Raw genomic sequence first — 24,263 nt, 5'->3', positions numbered from 1 at the left:
TGTTTATCAAAACTCACTGTTTAAAATTTCATCAATATCGGATGAAAAATGCTTCTTTTACGGGGTCAATAGTCTATATCAGGAAATCGGTCTATATGGCAGCTCCAATTATGGTCTGATCTGGACGATATTGAACAAAAAGCTCACTGTTTCAAATTTCATCGATAACGGTTCAAAAATGCTCCTTTTATAGGTTCAATTCTCTATATCGGGAGATCGGTCTATATGACAGCTATATCCAAATATAGAACGATTTGGACGATATTCTACACACAGGTGAAAGGGGGTACCAAAACGCACTGTTTCAGATTTGATCAAAATCGAATAAACGACTTTTATGGGCTCAATACCCTATTTCGGGAGAGCGGTCTATATGGCAGCTATATCCAAGAATGGTCGGATCTGGACCACACTCAAAATATTGGTGTAGGAATCTACAAGAACTCAATGAGCCAAATTTCATCGAAACTGGATGAAAAATGCCCACATTATAAGCTCAAAACACTGTATCGTGAGATCGGTCTATATTACAGCTATTTCAAAATATGATCCGATGTGGACCACATTTGACGGGAAGGGTAGGAGTCTGGCCGAACTAACTGTGGCAATTTTCAATGAAATCGGGTAATAAATGGATCTTTTATGGCCTAAATTCCCTACATCGGAAGACCGGGAGGTCGGTTTATAGGTAGGCTATATTCAAATATGGTCCTATGTAGACAACACAGAAATAGGTAGGGGTTCACCAGAACTCAATTTCATCGAAATCGGATGGAAAACGACCAATTTATTGCCTCAAGACTTTATGTCTGGAGATCGGTCTATATAGCGGCTATATATAACAAAATTCCAATTTTATGAGATCAGAAGGTCAGGTTTATATACAAAGAATCCAAAATCATTTGGAAAATGATTTCAATTACCAAAATATATAAACATTTACAATTACCCAATAAAGGTATTTATCCAATATTCAATACCCAATTCTTGGGTATTTGCCCGGTAGAAACCCATTTCTACCCATAAACTTTACATAAAGGGACAGGGGCACACCGGAGCGAAAGAAGAGAAATTAAAGACCTTACAGACTACATAATGACAATGCTTCCCAACAAGTTGGAAAATTTGTGGGGCTTAGATTCAGATGTGAATGGGTATAGATTGAGATGTGTGAAGTTTGCCCCTGTTCCTTAATGGAATATATTGTAAGTAAGCAAATATGCATTTGCATAGATTCAAATACGTGTTTTTCGGTTTTGATAAGGATTCAAATAAAAATTCATATAAATCTTTTAAACCATTGCTTTTGTTCTGGGGTTTTTTAAAATTGAGATAAGGGAGTGAGCCTTGACACTTCAGAATCCCTATTTTAAACATAGGACCATTCAAATTGGTTTAAAAAAAGAACAAAGATCCAGTGACAAGTTGAAATCGGTCGAACCAAATCTTAGATAACCACCTGCTTTGACTCTGTTAAAAATGCCCACAAATAACCCGATTTATATCCAGACGATTTTGAAAAAAAATCGTGCTTCTAGATCTGAATAAGTAAAATTGCTAGATCGGTTTAAATCGGGGCAATATCTATTAAAAGATATGGCATCTGGAGTGACATTTGATATGGTTGTTAGAAGGAATACATGTACTCCACTTTTCGAATTCCAACCTGCTGGTACAAAAACGGAGGCGGATATAGGCTTAAGAAGTCAAAACATATGAAAGGCTTAAATTCTACATTGGCAAGAAGTAGGGTTGGAAATTTATCCTTAAAACAGTCGAAATAGTAAAAAATAATACATTTTTTGAAGATTCGACAAAACATTTTTTCAGTGTAGCCATTTAAAAGCAACCAGCAATGTTTTATTATTATTTTTGCTAAGAACAAGTGCCACAGGTAACATAGTGGTTATTCATGCCATATGGGCAATTTACTCGCATATCTATAGCCTTGTTGGTGCAAACAGTTTTTTATTTCGGTATGTTGCCAAATGTGCTACTTTGGAGGTAGAAAATGTTGGAACAAAATCAACTAAACTTCATAGGCTTTCGAATTAAACCTTCGATTTTTTAACATACACTGATATGGTCCGATTTGGCCCATATTCGTCGCAGATACAAGCAGTTCCGATTTCATCGAAATCGGAAACAAAAACTTTATTTTATCAGCTCAAAACAGTCTATATAACAGCTATATTCAGAAAAATAAATGTACTGTTTAAGGTAAAAACTGGATCTGCTAAACTGAAATTAATATTTGTGTATTATTAAAGAGCCCCATTTCAAAGTGTTGTACTGTGAAACGGCTTTAAAATCCTTTGCCATTTATTTGATCTCTTTGATTGAAGGCTTTATCTGTCTCACAGTACGTTGCAAAAAGTAGAATGTGAAGGAAAGGGTAAATCTACGTAAATACCAGTAAACGAGAGTACCAGACGGACCCCTCATGGAAGAGAATTTTTCTAACTCAGCCATTTCAGCACCTTACAGTAGTATAGAATGTCAGAGGTCTGATGTAGAGAATACAGTCATGCCCAAGTAAAAGTATTCACCCATAATCTTCAATATTTCTGGTCAGTGGCTCAAAAGATGTTTAACCAGTCTTCCTCATCACCACAAGCGCGGTAGAACTCTTCATCTCACTTTGTCCAACGCGATGTTATAACCCTGATTTTGCAGCCAGACTTCTAGAAGTTGGTCAAAATCGTGCTTTCTTAGCCCCAGGATGAATCAAAGCTAGAGGACAGAGTGGCCCTGGGGGTCTACATTGAGAACCCAATGACTGAAATTTGTTTTATACTGCCTGACCATAATACGGTCCTGCAGACGGAGATCCGGGCGTTCACGGAATGCGTGAGGTGGTATGGTGTTAACGCGAAGCCGTCGAGTATGAACATCTTAACGGACAGCAAATAGGCCATAAGGGCAATAACAAGCAGGACGGCAAGATCACGAACAATATTCGAATGTAAGAAGGAGATTACCGCCTTCTCTGAGGATGGCACGATCCGCATCGTTTGGGTGCCGGGTCGTAGCGGAGTAACTGGGAATGAGATAGCAGACGATTTGGCGGTGAAGGCCAGAGGACTGCCATCAATGAACTTGGTTAACCCGAAGCCTATCGGGTCAACGCAGTCTATGGGGGGATACGTATCGTGAGAGGACGAGGCTATTACTGCAAGGAAGTAAGAAGGAGGTCAGTATAGCTTTTGGTATCATAACGTGACATTTAGGACTACGAGCTCACTTATGCAAAATCGGTGCGGCAAATTATAGCATGTGTAGGGCATGCAGGAAGATGATGAGACGTTGGAGCATTTCATATTTCATTGCCCGGTTTTTGCGTCTAAAATACACCGGTACTTAGGTGGGAACTCTATATCAGACATGAAACAATTTAGGGGCGTGGCATGGAAAATAATTAGGGATTTTGTAAGTAGCATGGAATTTCTAACCTAGATTTCCTTTTTCGAGGTTACTTTTTCGTTTTTAGAGCGCACAGCAAACCGATTACTGGCCTATGTGTATGTCCACAGTGGCATGAGGCGAATAAATATTCGCACTCTCTCTTTCAACCTAACCTAGCCCCAGGAATAATGCCGTCCGTACCATGAAAATCAGCCACAGGCCTCCCTCACTCTATAACCTGTAGCCTACAGCCTGCGTCAACCCAAATGGGGTGGATCTGGGTTTTGGAATTTGAGAACTTAAGGGGTTTTTCCAATTTTTTTTTTATGAAAAATTGCCTATTTGAAAATACATATAGCATCCGTTTAGCATTCTATAGTTCAATCTGTAAAGAAAGTACCAAAATTGGTACCAAAATGTATGAATTTTTATACCCTCCACCATAGGATGGGGATATACTAATTTCGTCATTCTGTTTGTAACTACTCGAAATATTCGTCTAAGACCCCATAAAGTATATATATTCTTGATCGTCGCGACATTTTATGTCGATCTAGCCATGTCCGTCCGTCTGTCTGTCGAAAGCACGCTAACTTCCGAAGGAGTAAAGCTAACCGCTTGAAATTTTGCACAAATACATCTTATTAGTGTAGGTCAGTTGGTATTGTAAATGGGCCATATCGGTCCATGTTTTGATATAGCTGCCATATAAACCGATCTTGGGTCTTGACTTCTTGAGCCTCTAGAATGGGCAATTCTTATCCGATTGAAATAAAATTTTGCGCGACGTGTTTTGTTATGATATTCAACAATTGTGCGAAGTATGGTTCAAATCGGTCCATAACCTGATATAGCTGTCATATAAACCGATCTTGGGTCTTGGCTTCTTGAGCCTCTGGAGGGCGCAATTCTTATCCGCTTTGAATGAAATTTTGCAAGACGTGTTTTGTTATGATATCCAACAACTGTGCCAAGTATGGTTCAAATCGGTCCATAACCTGATATAGCTGCCATATAAACCGATCTTGGGTCTTGACTTCTTGAGGCTTTAGAGTGCGCAATTATTATTCGATTTGCCTGAAATTTTGTACGACAGATTCTCTCATGACCATCAACATACGTGTTTATTATGGTCTGAATCGGTCTATAGCCCAATACAGCCATATAAATCGATCTCTCTATTTTACTTCTTGAGCCCCCAAAGGGCGCAATTCTTATTCGAATTGGCTGACATTTTACACAGGTCTCCAACATATAATTTAATTGTGGTCCAAACCGAACCATATCTTAATATCGCTCTAATAGCAGAGCAAATCTTTTCTTATTTCCTGTTTTGCCTAAGAAGAGATGGCGGGAAAAGAACTCGAAAAATGCGATCCATGGTGGAGGATCGGTCAAATTTAGCACGCTTTTACTTGTTTATAGATCATGTAGCTCCAATCATATATTTTTTAGTTGTACCTTCAAACCTCTAGCTCCATCTATGAAGAGTTGCCAAATGGTACCTATTGTGGCACCGAAATGTGCGAGTGGTGAATAGATTATTTAACCAGCCATCATATATTTCTTAGTTTTACCTACATGCTGAATTTCAGACCTTAAGCTTCGTTTATAAACAGAGTACAAAATGGTACCAATTTTGGTACCAAAGTGTAAAAATTTAGTCGCCCATCATATATTTCTCATTTAGTCGCCCATCATTTCTAAGTTTTACCTTAATGCCAAATTTCAGACCTCTAGCTCCGTCTGCACAGAAAATACCAAATGGTACCAAAACTTACGAGTTTTGAAAAGATCATAGTCACTCATCATATTTTTCTTTGTTATACCTGCATGCCAATTTTAGACCTTTAGCTTCATCTGTAAAGAAAGTACCAAACGGTACTAATTTTGGTACCAAAATGTACGAATTTTAAATAGATCATTTAGTCATCAATCATTTATTTCATGTCTACATGCCAAAATACAGAAAGTGCCAAATGGAACCAATTGCGCTTCTGAAGGTACGTTTTATCCCTTTTAGTCACGCAATTAACGTTGTCGTAGTGTACCTAAGTTCCACAACTGAGAGCTCTTTTCAATTTACAAGGAAAATGCCAAATAGTACCAATTGCGGTACTAAACGTACTATTTCTTCCACTTCTGGTAAAGGGTGATTTTTTAAGAGCTACAGGAAAGTTTTTCGAAAAAAAAAACACATAAAACTCAGAAAAATGCATGAAATCTTTATTTGAATCGATATTACGGTGACTGGGCCTTAAATGGTCTATTTGCATAGTCCAAGTTTGTCATACTCTTTCCAACATTTCCGCCGGCATCTCACGAATAAATGCTTCAATGTTGTCTTCCAATGCGTCAATTGAAGCGGGCTTGTCTGTATAGACATGAGCTTTAACATAGCCCCACAAAAAATTGTCTCAAGGCGTTAAATCGCACGTTCTAGGCGCCCAATTGACCGGTTCCGAACGTAAAATAAAATGTTCACCGAACTGAACTTTCTTAATAATCGTATATATAAAAAATTTGTGTTTGTTTGTAGGTTTATTTGTTTGTTTGTTTGTTCCTTGGACTCAGAAACGGCTGAACCGATTTTCTTGAAATTTTCACAGATGGTGTGTAATGATCGCATTTGTCGAGTTCTATGCGCGGTATCTCTTTTTAGACAAACATAGAATATTGTATAAGAACTGTTATGCTATTGGAGCTATATCAAGTAATAGTCCGATTCGGACCATAAATGATTGCTGAACATTGTAGAAGTCATTGTGTAAATTTCAGTTCATTTGGATAATAATTGCGCCTTGTAGGGGCTCAAGAAACAAAATCGGGAGATAGGTTTATATGGGAGCTGTATCAAGCTATTGATTGATTCAGACTATATTATATACGTATGTTAAAGGTCATGAGAGAAGCCGTTGTACAAATATTCAGCCAAATCGGATGAGAATTGCGCTCTCTAGAGGTTCAAGAAGTCAAGATCCCAGATCGGTTTATATGGCAGCTATATCAGGTTATGTACCGATTTGCGCCATACTTAGCACAGTTATTGGAAGTCATAACAAAACACTACGTGCAAAATTTTAGTTAAAGGGGACGAGAATTGTGCTCTTTAGACGCTCAAGAAGTCAAGACCCAAGATCGGTTTATATGGCAGCTTTATTAAAGCATGGACCGATTTAAACCATACTTAGCGTAGTTGTTGGAAGTGCTACCAAACACTACGTGCAAAATTTCAATAAAATCGGACAAGAATTGCGCCCTCTAGAGGCTCAAGAAGTCAAGACCCAAGATCGGTTTATATGGCAGCTATATCAAAACATGGACCGATTTGGCCCATTTACAATATCAACCGACCTACACTAATAAAAAGTATTTGTGCAAAATTTCAAACGCCTAGCTTTACTCCTTCGAAAGTTACCGTGATTTCGACAGACAGACGGACGGACGGATTTAGGAGAAGAAAACGTATCTTATAGCCAAAACACCCCTAAATCGGACATATTTACCGACCATGCCAATATGGGACTCAAATGAAAGGTATTTGCGAGTAGAATACGAATCTAATATCCAAATGTAGGACCACGTTTCTGGGGGTCCACACCTTCCACACCATAAAGTATTTTAAGAGTGGAGTACAACTTACATCCAAACTTAAATTCGTAGACCTATAAACATCATATGGGATTCAGAAAAAGGCGCTTATATTGTTAAACTGTTAGTAAAGCGATATACTATTTTCGTAGCATGGTATTTCACTTAAAGCTCTTTAATTGTCGAAAATAAATATTCCAACGAAAATTTTGTTCCATATAAAGTAAAACAAGGAGCAGCGGAGCGGGCCCGTTTCTTTTAGTTTTGATAATAAAATTAAATAATTTGCAAGCGTTGTTCGTTTGTAAGACGATTCATGGTTAAATTATACAGCAAACTGAAGACGTTTGATTGTGAAAGAAAATACGAAACGTGCATAAGCTATTTAAACCAGTGTTGCTAAGAAATAGCTAAAAAATCATCCTTTACTATTTTTTACCAAACCTTTTTCAATTCGCTCTTTAATTTGAGCCCAAGAACATAATTATAGCCCTTCCGTTCGCGATGAGCAAATATGTACCATATCGTACTTTTTGGTACTTTTTCGTGCATAAACGTACGAATATCACCAAATCCAGCCTTATCCCGTGCCTATGACCCAAGACCAACATTAGTTCAAAATAGCATGATGGGCGGGGCGATGATCAGTCAGCCAGACACTCACCTCTTTTATATATTTTCTCTTCTAGAGCCTTTGCAAGCGCATTTATTGAACACTCTCCCCAAAATTTTGCATAAAGGTTTCTTCTACTACACTGATAGAAAAAAGACGTTGCAAAATTATGCGCCAATGTTGTCATTATCATACACAGACTTCGTTGGAAATATTGTTAACAAGCGTGGATGGGTTTGTGAACACGTGAACATCATCCCTACAAAATGTGTATGTATACCAAATCTAAGTTTAAATGACTTTAAAAATATTGTATGTACCTAGCCGGCTGTGGTGTAATGTGGTAAAGCATTTGTAAACATTCAATGGAATGGATGCAACGCAGGTTCGATACTCAGAAGCACACAAAAACTTTTTGCAATCTTTTTAAAAACTGTACGTCAGAATGTGAACGGGTGTAAACGTTTCATACACATGTACATGTACATCTGTGTGTTGATTCACTTTTATGAACGAATATAGTTCCTTTGTCAACGCTATGCTTGATTTTTCCTATGTTAGTACCACAATATCTTAGGAGTTTGGTCGAAATCTGTGCAGATGATGTTCGTCCGGTTTTTATCAATATTGCAATAATATGGTCATTTCTTAACCGAATCTATCGAAATTTGGCAGGGAAGATTTCAAAATTACATATATATCTCCCAATTTGTACTTATAGGGTTAGTGCATGGTATTATATAGTCGGTACCGCCCGACTTATCCCTTTCCTTACTGGTTTATTATAAAACCTTGGTATGAAAACACCAATTAGTTAAAGGGATACTTCAAATATATATTTTTTTCGATTCTTCTTATTTGAAGTGTTATTTAAATGATTGGTCAATCATTTTTGCAATTTGTCCACAGGTCAACACTGTGCGCCGTTCTGACTCGGCTTTAAAAAAGGGTCACTTATCGTTGAGCTTAAATTTAACAGCTCTCTTTGATATGGTAGATATTTGTCCCGTGGAAAATTTGGTCGGAACGTGGAAAGTTTGGTCGGAACGTAGAAAGTTTGATCGGGTTGTTGATAGACCATTTGTCCATAATAGCTACTATAAAAACCGATCTTCCGATTTGATTTCTTGAGCATAGGGAAAGCGCAATTTTAAGCTGGTTTGGCTAAAATATTGCAAGTTATTGCCAAGTTTCGTCATTATCGGTCCATTACCTGACATACGTGACTTATATAAAATCCAAACCCTCAATTTTACTTGATGAAAACTTGAAAAGTCCAATTTTTAGCCAACTTGACTGTTTGTTTTTTGGTATGAATTTCAAGGACTATTATGAGTTTGGTCCTCAAAGAATTTAGTAAATGTGAACCATGCTTAAGAGTATGTATATAAGATTCGACTCAGTCGAAGCTAACGTGCGTTTAGTTACTTGCTAAGGGTAAGTATAAAAAATTCGTCGCAGCCGAACTTGATGCACTTTTACTTGTTTGGTATTTAAGTTCCGTAAAGAGTTTCTTTTTTCCCTGTTAACGTACGTCAATGAGAATGGCATGTTCCTACAAAACTTCCGAAAAAATCAAATATAAATTATAATAAAGTAGTAACGTAGTTATAAACACACTAACCAAAGGAAATGGGCAAACTTATTTGGCTGCCTGCTGCCCAACAAGTATTAGACTTTTGTAAGAGCAGGTTTTATCCATTCTGTGGCATTTGAATTTTATTATTGTTGGGTAAAGAGAATAGTCACCACGATCTGTGGTAAGCCATCTTTATTCCATCCTCAGTGCTTTGGGTTTTTGAATACAGGACAGGATAACAAGAAAAAACATTTCCTTGTGAGATCTTCATGATTTACAGGCGTTAAGGAAACATAAACAATATATTTCGGTTTGCTTTGGTGCCCGACCAGATTTGGTGCCATTTGCCGGGCCACTTTATCGGCTGTTTAACATCATGCTAAGATGATCCCTTCTGCGAAAATAACACTTGCTTTTCCTCAAACGAAACGGCCGGTTTTTTAACCATTGGCGGAGAAACAGCCTCGCTGCCATATGTGAACGTATCCATAAACCGAGCGCACTAGCCACAGTCAATGCAATAGCGATTAGACAAAATCATAAACATTAAATCACAGCAGCCAGAAATAGTAGGAAATTGAATACTAATTGGCACCCTACTGGAGCTGTCATAACTCGTTTGACTATGCTGCGTGTGTTTTGTGAAACGATGCTGTACTAAGCAAAACTTTACTGGAGTTGCAGTGTTTTAAGCTGCTGGCTACAATTCCCAAAAAGTTGCTCTATTATAGCTTAGAGCCCATTCAGTCTTTGAAACCTGAAGCGAAAAGGACAACTATGCTTTAAAGAGAAATTGTAAGCAACTACCTTATCAAATGTAATGACTGTGTATTTTTAGAATGATGTTTTCTTTTTTGATGGTATATTTTAAATGTGTACATTTGTATTTTCTTTGGTATTTGAAGTCTTAAATATTAAACGGTAACATCGTATTCTTTTCGATATAGAACTAAACACTCATAGGCAGTTTGGGAGAGCTACACCCATAGAAAAAAGTCTGTTGAAAATACCAAAGACTGTCTGCTGGCTGTCATTAGTTTATTTAGCTACTATAACAGCAGTAGGTCTGCAATTTCAGAACAGCAGGCTTTCTGCTGAAAAGCCTCTTTTCTGTTTATAATTACTGCTGCTTAATTTATATTTGTTGAAAGAAATCAATAAAACCCTCTTCCCGCTGAATGATTTGTACTTCAACGTTGGCAGCACTGACACACATTCGACAGCACTGGCCCACATCTCGGAGTTCATAAATGTAATTTCATTAAAATCTGAGCAATATTGCCTTTCAAGAACGATTAATCATTGAATAAATATGTTGTGTTCGTCCTCATTTAGTTTTGCCATTCAAATTGAATAATGACACCAAATATTGCAGTAAACGACGATAGTAAGCGGCGATAAGATTAGCCGCTTAGCTAATCAAGGATAGCATTTTTTTCCATTCCAACTAAGGGAGAAAATCCGCTAAGTGGTTAAATAAAATACACCTGCTGTTTGTAAAAGAATTTTGAGCACAGGCAGTGCAATGCGTTTTACGATATAGTAAAAAGGATCATCGTTATTGTAAACAATACACAGCACACATGCGGCATAAGCATCAAGAAGTTATGAAGCACTTTTGCCGCGTTTCCCTGTTTGAAATACATTTTCATTGTTGTCTACTTTACTGGAGATATGTAAAGGTAAAATATTAGAAAACCCAATCAAAAGGTTTTCCTCGCAGCAGCGGAGAGTATGGAAGGACAATACTTTGTCATGCACTAGGTAGACCAAAAAACAAGCAAAAAAGAATGGCACAGACTTAATGAAGTTTCTTGATTGAGATATAGTCCAGTAGGCAAGTGCAGATGTGTGGGTCTCCCATAGGTAGACAAAAAATGTTGGCATAGCCAGATTTAAGGAAGTTTTTGAATGACCAGTATGCAAATGGAGATGTGTGTCTCAGTGGCTGTTTACATTCTATACGATTTGTTCATATAATAACGATATAAGCAAAAAGGAGCTATACCCACGACAGTATGGGTATTAGCAGAGCAATTAAATGGACAACACACTTTTCGCCACTGTCATACCAATGGCCGATATGTGTACAAGGATCTGTTGGTCAGGTAATTCCCTTTTGGTAATATTCCACAAATTAAAATCTACTCTTCCAACATAATTTGTTATGGTCATTAGCCTGACTCCTTTTGGAAAAAATGCCCAAAGTAATCAAATCAGATTTCAGGCCGTAAAAGGCAACCATAAATAAAAGCATTAAATAAAAAGAAAAAAATGTTTAATTTTAGTAGATTTTGTTTCAATATTTCAGCAGTTTTTTGTATTTGTATTTAGAACAACAGGCAGCTGAAATTCCAAAACCAAATATTTGCTAAAATAGCAGGACTATAGCCGAAACAGCAGTCATGTCTGCTGTTCCTTTTTCAGCAAACAAAAAGTATAATTTTAGCAAAAATTTTTGCTGTTTTATATAACAAATATTGTTGAGTGTATCAGACATAATTTGGAGAAGATTATGAAATGAACGGCTGGAACTAAGTTTGTTTGTCACAGTTGAAAACACATGTTTTTTGCGATTACTTTCTTGAACCATTACGAAATTCTCATTGATGACATAATACTTTTATTGGAATTGTTTCATAAGTTATGGGGGAATGTCCCGCTGAATGAAATAAGCAATTTTTTCTTCAACGCATATTATCTAAAAAAAATTAATCACGAAAAAATTTGGCGAAATCTAACATATTACCACCCTTTATATATAGCATGTAAGATAGGGCAAAAGTCGAACGGTACCGACTATATAGTATTCTGGGCTATATGATTATGTAGATGCCATATCAAATTCTGCACACAATTTATGGATTTCAGCAGAGGTAACAAAATAATCCGTACCAAATTTTCGACAAATCCGTGCAAAATTATAAAACTACAGCTCTATTGTAAAAACTAACATATGTGGGAGCTATATCAAAGTTTGAAAACGATCTGATGAAAATTACGATCTGTACTTTGTGCACAAATTAACATAGACAGGCAGACGGGCATCAAATCAGCAATTGGTTTTTAGTCGACCATTATCCTTTTTCAGCTTTCTCCATTTTATTGGGGGAGTTGATATCATCAGCTTTGTCTTATCTCTAATTACTGCCAAATCCATTTTCATTGACTCTCTTTAGATACTTTCAAAGGCTGCAATTGCTTCTTCCGGTGACCGACTCATAATATCGATGTCATTGGATTAGGCTAGTAGCATATGTTGTCTTCTGAGTAGTGTGCTATGCCTATGCACCTCGTATAATCTTCGCCAGCAGGTCACACAATAGGCTGTCTCCCTGTCTGTAACCTCGTTTGGTATTGAACGGTTTGAAGAGGTTTTTTTCCTATTTTAACTGAGGAGCGCCATCCTGAAAAGTCGTATTACAATAGTTTTGCAGTCATACCAAACTCAGACATGGCTTGAATTGCCTTTGAACGTATATGGCTGACGAAGGCGGCATTGAAGTCAACGGAAATGCGGTGTTGATTTGTCCTTGTCGGGTCTTTTCCAAGATTTGGCGCAGTGTAAATATCTGGTCTATGGTGGATTTACCAGCACTAAAGCCACACTGATCGGGCCCTATTATTTCATTGACTTTAGACTTCAATCTTTTAAACAGTACGCTCGATAGTACGATAGTTGGCACATACTGTTCTGTCCCCTTTCTTATGTACGGGATATGCTGAGGTTCCAATCATCGGGTAAGCGTTCTTCTAGCCAAATTGCGGAGACGAGCTGATACATACGCCTTATCAGCGTATCGCCTTCGGTCTAAAACAGTTTATTCGGCATTCCAACGGCTCCTGCTACTTTATTGTTTTTCAGCCGGGTTACTGCTACGTGGACTCATTTTGACTAGGTGGTACGCATTCTATACCATCATCAGGGATTGGTTCTGCAGTATACTCATGGCCACCATCATCGGATACCAGCAGCTGGGAAAAAGTGTTATTTCCATATCTTCAGCACATTATCTGTATCAGTTACCAGATTTCCTTCTTTGTCTCTGCAGGAGAATGTACTTGTAGAATTTTCGAACTTCATTCTGGCCCCTAAACATCTAAATGCACTCACATTCACGTCTTTCAATTTCCCTCTTCTTTCTGCGAAAGGTACGTTTCTCCTCTCTCCTTTTCTCCCCATACCTCTCCTTCGGCTAGCGCTTTGCTACTTACTATTAGATTGCCCTGTATGCCGCATTCTTGGCTTCAGTAGATTTTGGCACTCCTGGTCACACCTTGGGTTCCTTGGGGGAGGCTAAATGTTCCGACTGTTGGGCCAAACATATTTTTCTACCCTATTTTCGCATTGAAATCTCTCAGAACCATTTTGATATCATGGGTGGGACGGCGGTCATATTCTGTTTCTAGACGCTCGTAGAAAATATCCTTGGTTTGTTCGTCCTTGTCTTCCGTCGGTGCATGGGCGCAATAAGGGCTGATGTTAAACAATTTGGCCTTTATGGGGATTGTGGCTAGCCTCTCATCACCGGAGTAAACCTGCAGATAAGATGTTTCAGTCTCCGACTAACCACAAATCCGCAGCCAAATTCATGACAGTTATAATATAGGGAGTCACCTCTCGTTGTTGTTTTGGAGCCCTTCCCGAGCCATCGCACTTCCTGTAATTTAGCAATGAGAGTTTTGCATATCTAAAATGCCCTTATTAGTCAATGAATCACAGCAAGCTTTATCGTCTTTGGGATAAAGGTTAACATATATGTTTTTTTTTTAATTTTAAATATGACTTTTGATAATATTTCTTAACTTTGTATTTATTTCTAGCCCGAAACTGTTCCACAGGCCTGCATTGATATGACTAAAGTGCTCGAAGTTACCACAGCTGAAGATATTACAGGTCATACGAATTCCATTGCCATAACAGCCCCCGATCGTGTTACATTCGTCAAAGGTACCTGTTCCGAAGAGTCAAAATGGTGGCTTAACATTTTAATTGCCTTTCCCAAGTCAAAGGGGCGCCACAAACGCAATGCCACCTTCCCAGGGGCCCAATCAACCTCCACCATACTGCAGTCAAGTAACTCGGATGCAGCCACAGCAGCTGTGGTTCGCAATCGTCATAATTCCTATCATAAGGATATTCTAACGTCTACTCAGTCTACGGGAGTTTTGTCGACAACTACCGTTTCCTCCAAATTAAACTCATCAACGACGGCGGCATCGTTGTCCAAGGCCAATAACAACGGTAGTTCAAAAGTATGGTCACCTAATGATGGTGTCGCAAAAACGCCAAACCCATCAACTATTACAAGCAGCAGCAACAGTGGCAAAAAGAAGAGCCCAAGTGTGGCAGGCTCATCAAAGATCACAAAAAACGCTGATGGCATTACAAACAATCGCAATGTTGCCAGTGATGTTTTAGCTTCTGCGGTGGATGGCAATGATGATGATGATGAGAATGAAGAGGACGATGTCGAAGACGACGACGTTGATGATGATGAGGATGATGGAGTCGAGACTGGGGAAGATGATGAGGAGGATGTCGATGAGGAAGAGGACGAAGAAGAAAGTGGTCATTCCACAGGCGAAGAATGCAATACCAAAAAGAAAAGCTCACCAACGAATGTCCACGATGAAAATAATCGCAATGCTGTTAATGAAATTAAAAGTAGAGGTATGTACCATCTTCAACACTTACCCCATGAACATCGTCCCATCAGAAGATAGTTGATTGGTGTCGTTGTTTGAAATGCCGGTTGATTTTTTTTTTAAACCTAACTGTAAATTTAAATAAAATTACTTTAAAGCGTGATTCAAGTGACATCGCTAAGAAAAATTTTACCAGTAAAATTAAACTTAACTTAAACTTAATTTTGATTACATCTTTACTATCTTCAAACACATGCCTGCGATAACAAACCCGTAAATTACTGAAGTTTTAAGGTTTGGATTTTCAAAACAATTTGGCTTTGGAATTCACATAATTCATTCACAATAATTCCCTATGCAAAACACCTATCAATCTTTTAATGATGGCGTTCAACTTTGATAGATGAAACAAAAAATCGAAATCGATGTCATTTGCCATGTTCTTAGACGCATGACTTTCTATCATCGGCTTGGTTCATTTGGAACCTCCTTAGAATTTAAGCAATACACGCATTTTTTTGAATTGAAGGTGGATGGTGGTGGATGTATATGTATACTACTAGCTGACCAGGGCCCGCTCCACTGAGCCTTCTTTTACTTTATATGGAACAAAAGTTTCCTTGGAATATTTATTTTCGACAATTAAACAACTTTTAGTGAAATACCATGCTACGAAAATACTATATCGCTTGACTAACAGTTTAACAATATAAGCGCCTTTATCTGAATCCCACATGATCTTTATTGGTCTACGAATTTAAGTTTGGATGTAAGGTGTACTCCATTCTTAAAATACTTTATTTCAGTCCGATATTCTCATGATGTCTGATTTAGTGGTGTTTTCGGGGGTGAGGTGGTCCCCCAGACACTTGGGCCTGAAAAAATATCAGCATCGCGCTCTTCTTCCAAATACCATTTGTTTAAACCCCATATTGCCATTGGCTTAAGAGGAGTTTACAGGATGAGGCGTCCCCCAAACACATTGCGCCAAAATAGGTTATCAAATTCGTTTTCTAATCTCAAATATCTTTCATTTGAGCCACATATTGGCATGGTCGAAAAAATTTTACCCTTTGGGGGGTGTTTTGGGGAAGGGGTAAATACATAGTCCTAAATTTGGATATCATATTCGTATTCTACTCCCAAATAAAGGTATTTGAGCCCCATATTGCGATGGTTTGTTAAACATTGCTGTTTGTGGGGTATTTTGGGAAAGGGGTAGACCCCCAGAAAATTGGTCCCGAAAATGGGTATCAATTCTTGCTGAACCCCCCAATACCTTTCATTTAAGATCCACATTGACATGGTCGGTAAATATGGCCGATTTAGGGATGTTTTGGGGATTGGGCTGGTCCCCCAAACACTAAGCCCGCAACCTATATCACCAACGTGCTCTATTCTCATATATCTATACATAATTTATTTGAACCCCATATTGTCATTGTCCTCAAAATTGTATATCAAATTCGTTTTCTAATCTCATTTAATCGTTTTCTAATCTTATTGCAAAAGTCAGCAAATATGTCCGGTTTGGGGTATTGAGCCTAAAAACTATGAATATTTAGTTCCACTCTCTTTAAGACCCAAATTGTCTTGGGTTGTTATGGTGGTGGGACGTCCGCTAGACAGTTGGACCCTAATGTTGATATCAGATACGGGGTGTACACCCACATACCTTTAAGTTGAGCCCCATATTTCCATAGTCGGCAAAAATGACCGGCTTGGGGGATGTTTTGGAGGATGGGTGGCCACTGAGTGAGTTGGCCTTGAAAATATATATCGGATTCGTGTTCCACTTTAAAAACCCTCTTATTTGAGCCTTATATTGCAATAGTCAGAAAATATTTACTATTTGTGTGGTGTTGTAAGTGGGGTGGCCCCATAGACACTTTTCCCGAATATTGATATCAAATTCGAGCTTTACTCCCAAAGGCCTTTCAATTGAGCCCCATATTGCTATGGTCGTAAATTTGTCCCCTTTGGGGATGTTTTTGGTGAGAGGCGGCCCCCCAAACACTTGGTCCCATATTTGGATATCAGATTCGTTTTCTACACTCAAATACCTTTTATTTAAGCCCCATATTCCCATGGTCAGTAAATAAGTCCAGGTTTATTCAACACGTAAATACCTTTCATTTGAGTCCCATATTGCCATGGTCAGAAATATGTCCGATTTAGAGGTGTTTTGGGGCTTGGGGTGGTCCCTCTAGCGCTTGGTCTGTCAATTAAATATCAAATACGTTTTCTTATCCTAAATATCTTTCATTTCATTTCACTCATATTATATTTGGAAGAAACTTACAAATCTTTATATTATGGAATCAATCAGTCGGTTTGTCATTAATTGGCAAAAGAATTTATTGATATTGGTATACATTTTCCCTTCATGGGGAAACCATTAACAAGCTATAAATTTATGAAGAGATCAATCACCTCGTTTTCATTCATCTTCGCCAATACTGGTATAAACAAACAGTACACCAGTGCCTAACAAACTGATTGCGCCTTTCGAGAGCAGTCAAACAAAATCCTTATGATTTTGTCTGATGATGATTTAACTGAATACAATGCATTACATGATTGATAGAAACCAAAGACACATCTTGTATTCGAATTGACAAAATCATAATTTATATAGTGATCAATTTGTATTGGCAACAATTTTTCTGAACATACCACGTTCATAACATTTTTTCTCGTAGTATTACTTTCGGTGAACTACTTACAGTGCACATGGCGTCATTTCTAGGTCCAATATTAAACTTTCAGCCAAATGAGGGAAGATCCGTTTAGATGGATAAAAGGACACTATATTAGATTCTTTTTATCTTTTTATTTATTTGTTTACTGGTCAATTGAACAAATCTCCTTACAGACTTAGATGAGTTCAAAAACAAATATTGCAATAATAATGTATAAAAATTAAAAATTACATAGTTAAAAAAATTCCTTACATACAGCGGTCAAAAAAAGTATTCATCATTAGCAAAATTGATAATAAATTCACTTATTTTGGGTAATTGAAGAAAATTTAAAGTAAACAAATAATGCAGTTTTATGCAATAGTTTATTTTTCGTAATATGTTTTAAAATAAATTCAAAAAATTAATTTAATTAGCGCAAAAAATGCAATTTTATATAATAACACCAAAAACAGAACAAAAAAAGTATTCATCATTGATGTGCTATCATCAAAGTCAAATTCAAATATTATTTGGGAATCCCCCTTTTCTGTTTTATTTAGTAAAGGAGGCTTTGCCCTTGACAGCAAATATTTAATTTCATTGAAAATATAGTTTTTGTCAAAATGGGTCGTAAGCAAAACGAGGTTTCTGATGAGGTAAAAGTTTTGATAATAAAACACCACAGGAATGGTTTAACTCAAAAAACTATTAGTGAAATATTAAATAGACCACGATCTACTATACAATCCATCATTAGAAAGTGAACAGAAACGAAAACTGTTGACAATAAACCAAGATCTGGTCGACCAAAAGCACTTTCAGTTGGAGATGTGCGTTGGCTAGTGCGGCAAGTTCAGAAAACTCCGAAGACAAATGCGACCATTCTTCGTAAAAACACTATGGAATATTTAGGGAAGGAAGTTACTACACAAACAATTCGAAATACACTCAAAAGGCATAGTTACAGAGGAAGAACTGCACGTAAGAAGCCCTTTATAAATAAAATAAACCGAGTGAAAAGGCTAAACTTCGCAAAAATGTATGTAAAACAGCCCGAATCATTTTGGAAAACAGTCATTTTTGCAGACGAGAGCAAGTTTAATCTTTTTGGGTGCGATGGAAAGGTCATAGTGTACAGAAAACCAAATACAGAGCTTGAAGAACGAAACACAGTTGCTACTGTAAAACATGGTGGAGGTAGTTTAATGGTTTGGGGGTGTATGGCGGCTTCAGGAGCGGGAAATCTTGAAATTATTAATGGAGTAATGGATCATAAGTATTACATTGACATTTTAAAGAGGAATTTAAAAGATAGTGCTGTAAAACTTGGGCTTGGTAATAACTTTCAATATTATCAAGATAATGACCCCAAACATTCTGCTTTAAATACCAAGATGTGGATGCTGTATAACTGCCCCAAAGTCATTAAAACTCCTCCTCAAAGTCCCGACTTGAACCCAATTGAACATCTTTGGGAACATCTCGAACGCAAATTGAGAACGCGCAATTTTTCGAGCAAGAGTCAAATGCAACAGGTGATAATGGAGGAATGGACTAATATAGACCAAAATATAACCGCTAAATTAGTCCAATCGATGTCAAACCGTTTAAAAGAAGTTATAAGACGCGGTGGTCGAATAACAAAGTATTAATTTTTTTAAATTATGTTATTTATTTTTTTGTTTTTTTGCAATGATGAATACTTTTTTTGTTTAATTTTTTGTGTTCAGCTGTAAACTGGCCCTTTTTGTTCCAATAAATACTATTTTTTTCTTTAAAAACAATGAAATTGTGTACATATATATCACACAAGCACTACTGCATCATTAGTTTAATATGTTTTTATTCCAATTGTCTTTTGTAGACTTATTAAAAAAAAAAACATTGAATGATGAATACTTTTTTTGACCGCTGTATAAAAATCAATGTTTGTTTTTGTGTTCATTATAGACCCAAAAACGGGTGAACCGACTTTCTTGAAATGTTCACAGATGGTGCATAAAGATTCCATGGTGGAAATGGGAAACTTAATTTTTTGATATCTGAAGGGGGCGGCCCCTCCCCCTTACCCTAATTTTCAGAAACGCCAGACCTCGGAGATGGGTTGTGCGATTTAAGCGAAATTTTGTTTTTTTTTTAAGTGAAATTTTTCTATTTTTTTAAGTGACCTAAAACCAAAAATTTGGTATCCAAATTCTGGATGGGGTACTTTAGGGGGCCCAAAACTTAACAAATATATTTATAGACCTGTCACGAAAATATGGGACTCAAATGAAAGGTATTTGCGAGTAGAATGCGAATCTGATACCCAAATGTAGGACCAAGTGTTTGGGGGACCACCCGAACCCCCAAAACATCCCTAAATCGGCTTATTTACCGACCATGGCAATATGAGTAGAATACAAATCTGATATCCAAACGTGGTACCAAGTTTCTGGAGGTACACCCCTTCCTAAAAACACCCCCCCAACAGGACTTTTTTACTGACCATGTTAATATAGATCTTAAATAAAAGGTATTTGACTGTAGAATACGTATCTGATATCCAAATATGGGACCAAGTGTTTGGGGCGGCCTATCCCCAAAAACTCCCCCAAAAGAAGACAAATTTACGGTCATATCAATGTGGGCTTAAATAAAAAGTATTTAGGATTTAAGCACGAATCTAATATCATGGAAGTATGGGACTCAAATGAAATGCATTTGGGAGTAGACCACGAATCTGATATCAACATTCGGGACCAATCTGCATGAGAATAACAGTCAAAAATAAAGTCTTTTAAGAATGGAGTACAACTAACATTCAAACTTAACCCTCCGAGCGAATTCATAGACCAATAAAGATCATATGGGATTCAGATAAAGGCGATATACATATATTAAATATTTTCGTAGCATGATATTTCATTAAAAGCTCTTTAATTGTCGAAAATAGTTTTGATCCATATAAAGTAAAAGAAGGCACAACGGAGCGGGCCTGGTTCATATAATATTCAATATATCTTTTGATGCGCTAAAATCAATCAATCAAGGTTTTGACTCCTCGTAGTCTGTTGTTGATAAAATTTAAATCCAAAAAAAGTTCGTGTTTAAGGCCCATTTCTCGCATAGTTGGTGCGGGGGAACGGTATATCAAATACATTTACAACTTGTAAGGAGGAAAAACTGTTGGAACTAAGGACTACAAATCCGGTGAATTAATGTTATTATTAAGCAAGTCATATATGAAACAAGCCGATTGAAATTTCTACGAGATTCTAAGGATTGTAAGTCTATTAACATAAATCTAGATCTGCAACGTGGCATCTCAACAGGAAATAATCTTTAAAAATCAAACTTGGTAAAGTTTTGAATACTCTCAATACGAGCAATATGAGAACTGCCTTGAGGACCCCAAACAATTGAAGCGTAGTCTAGTTCAGATCTAACAAATGTCGTATAAATAAATTTTACGGTATTCGGTTCAGAAAATTCGGCACAATTTCTTTAAATAAATGCAAGAACCTTGTAGGCCTATAATGTGATCAGTATGTGGAATAAATTATAATGATGTATCATATATAATGCCTATATCACGAATAGCTTCGAAAGATTGTAGCTTTGAAGGTTGGTTGAATGGGATTAAGTGATTTAAGATAAGAAACGTGAAAACATTTTGAAAGGTTCAAAAAAGTTTATTGACTAAGTTGTCTAGGTCATTTTGCAAATTATTTATATCTTATGTTATTTATATAACAAAATTGGAATGGGAAAACATGAAGAGATATGATTGATAAATATGTTAAAAATAAGTGGACCAAGGATGCTACCCTGAGGTACTCCCGATGTCTGAAAATAGCGCATAGATACGTACCCTTTAACTTTACCTTCACACATTCTATTAGCTAGATATTAAAGATTCCATTTTATAAAATTTGAATGCAGACCAAGATTTTGTAACTTTGCAAGTAAAATACTATGAGACACGTTATCAAAGGTATTGCTTAAATCAGTATAAATAACTTCTACTTGTTTACCTCGCTCGAGGTAAAAATCCATTCTAGTAAAGGGAGATAGTAGACTTGCAAACAAAAAATAATGTATTAACAATGACATATTCAAATATTTTCGAAACACAAGAAAGTTTAGAGATTGGCCTGTAGCAATGTTACATCATCTTTTCTGCATTCTTTAAATGCATGAGTAATTGATGGTACCTTCCATGTGTCTATAAAAAATACCTTTCTCAAGAGCTAGGCGAAATATAAAAATTAAAACGCAAACGATGCTAGAAGATCACTTTTTTAAAGAAATAAGCACAAAGACCATCAGCATCATTTTATAGCTATTTTTAATCTTTTTAATAGCTTCTAAGACATCATGCCCACAGATATAGATACTTCCCCAATTTATGGCTGAATAAGAACTTGGTCGTAGCCAGAATGATAGATGCTTCTGTTATAATGATGATGGGATATCTGAAGATTTTTTCTTTGACTTCAAAAACGACCAAAAATGTTTAACATTTACTTTAATTTCAATCTCTTTAGAAAGAATGTATTACATAAAAAGAATTTTGGTTAAACAAGTAAAAGCGTGCTAAGTTCGGCCGGGCCGAATCTTATATACCCTCCACCATGGATCGCATTTGTCGACTTCTTTTCCCGGCATCTCTTCTTAGGCAAAAAAGGATATAAGAAAAGAGTTGCTCTGCTATTAAAACGATATCAAGATATGGTCCGGTTCGGACCACAATTAAATTATATGTTGGAGACCTGTGTAAAATTTCAGCCAATTCGTATAAGAATTGCGCCCATTGGGGCTCACGAAGTAAAATAGAGAGAACGATTTATATGGGATCTGTATCGGGCTATAGACCGATTCAGACCATAATAAACAACGTTTGTTGATGGTCATGAGAGGATCCATCGTACAAAATTTCAGGCATATCGGATAATAATTGCGACCTCTAGGGGTCAAGAAGTCAAGATCCCAGATCGGTTTATATGTCAGCTATATCAGATTATGAACCGATTTGAACCTTATTTGACACAGTTGTTGAAAGTAAAAATAAAATACGTCATGAAAAATTTCAGCCAAATCGGATAGGAATTGCGCCCTCTAGAAGCTCAAGAAGTCAAATCCCCAGATCTGTTTATATGACAGCTATATCAGGTTATGGACCGATTTCAACCATACTTGGCACATTTGTTGGATATCATAACGAAATACTTCGTGCAAAAATTCATTCAAATCGGATAAGAATTGTGCCCTCTAGAGGCTCAAGAAGTCAAGACCCAAGATCGGATTATATGGCAGCTATATCAGGTTATGGACCGATTTAAACTATACTTGGCACAGTTGTTGGGTATCATAACAAAACACGTCGTGCGAAATTCCATTCCAATCGGATAAGAATTGCGCCCTCTAGAGGCTTAAGAAGTCAAGACCTAAGATCGGTTTATATGGCAGCTATATCAGGTTATGGACCGATTTGAACCATACTTGGCACAGTTGTTGGATATAATAACAAAACAGGTCTTGCAAAATTTCATTTCAATCGGATAAGAATTGCGCACTCTAGAGGCTCAAGAAGTCAAGACCCAAGATCGGTTTATATGGCAGCTAAATCAGGTTATGGGCCGATTTGAACCATACTTGGCACAGTTGTTGGATATCATAACAAAACACGTCGTGCAAAATTTCATTCTGATCGGATAAGAATTGCGCACGCTAGAGGCTCAAGAAGTCAAGACCCAAGATCGGTTTATATGGCAGGTATATTAGGTTATGGACCGATTTAAACCATACTTGGCACAGTTGTTGGATATCATAGCAAAACACGTCGTGCAAAATTTCATTCCAATCGGATAAGAATTGCGCACTCTACAGGCTCAAGAAGTCAAGACCCAAGATCGGTTTATATGGCAGCTATATCAAAACATGGACCGATATGGCCCATTTACAATACCAACCGACCTACACTAATAAGAAGTATTTGTGCAAAATTTCAAGCGGCTAGCTTTACTTCTTCGGAAGTTAGCGTGCTTTCGACAGACAGACGGACGGACGGACGGATGGACGGACGGACGGACAGACGGACAGACGGACAGACGGACGGACATGGCTAGATCGACATAAAATGTCACGACGATCAAGAATATATATACTTTATGGGGTCTCAGACGAATATTTCGAGTAGTTACAAACAGAATGACGAAATTAGTATACCCCCATCTTATGGTGGAGGGTATAAAAATTAAAATTCTTTTTGATAATGTCAAAATTTGGCTTGCTCTTCCAGATGATCAGATTTTTTAAATCGAATATGGAATTCATCGCTCAGTTTTTTACTTTTTTTAGTCCTTTAGTACTTGTATAACAAGGAAGCGTCTTCTTTAAAGGAATATTAAATTTAAGTACTTCTAAAACCTTTGCTAGAAATATATCATATGCATCCGTTGGAACATATATTGAAATTTGCACTCTGCATCAAACTATAATCCATTTTAACTAAATATAGTAATGTTCTAATTGGATAACATGTGCGCTGTGGAGGTTTTATTTGGTGTAGCCTCCCTGACACTTAGCCTCACTTTTGAATGTCAAATTATTGCTCCACTGTTTAATACCTTTAATTTAGGTATAGTCGAACAGGGTATTATAACTTTGTGCTTTTATTTGCAACGCCAAAAAGGAGACGAGCTGCCAGTTTCTGGAGGTTGATGATGGTTAAAAAGCTGACGCTACTTCAAATAAAGTG

General features: G+C 37.1%; 1 protein-coding gene across 8 annotated transcripts in view; it reads left to right on the top strand.

The window, feature by feature from the left end:
* The window catches only part of LOC106085824 (protein outspread), a 561,373-nt gene that overhangs the window by 438,390 nt on the left and 98,720 nt on the right, over nucleotides 1-24,263 (top strand). For all 8 annotated transcript variants that reach the window (XM_059364395.1, XM_059364394.1, XM_013250248.2 and 5 more), the window contains one exon: nucleotides 14,013-14,862. In XM_059364395.1, the coding sequence (XP_059220378.1) occupies nucleotides 14,013-14,862 (850 nt within the window). The remainder of the gene's footprint in view (nucleotides 1-14,012; nucleotides 14,863-24,263) is intronic.

The sequence above is a fragment of the Stomoxys calcitrans genome, chromosome 3 (assembly GCF_963082655.1).
Source record: "Stomoxys calcitrans chromosome 3, idStoCalc2.1, whole genome shotgun sequence".
Classification (NCBI taxonomy): Eukaryota; Metazoa; Arthropoda; class Insecta; order Diptera; family Muscidae; genus Stomoxys; species Stomoxys calcitrans.
This window is presented reverse-complemented; position numbering and strand designations above follow the sequence as displayed.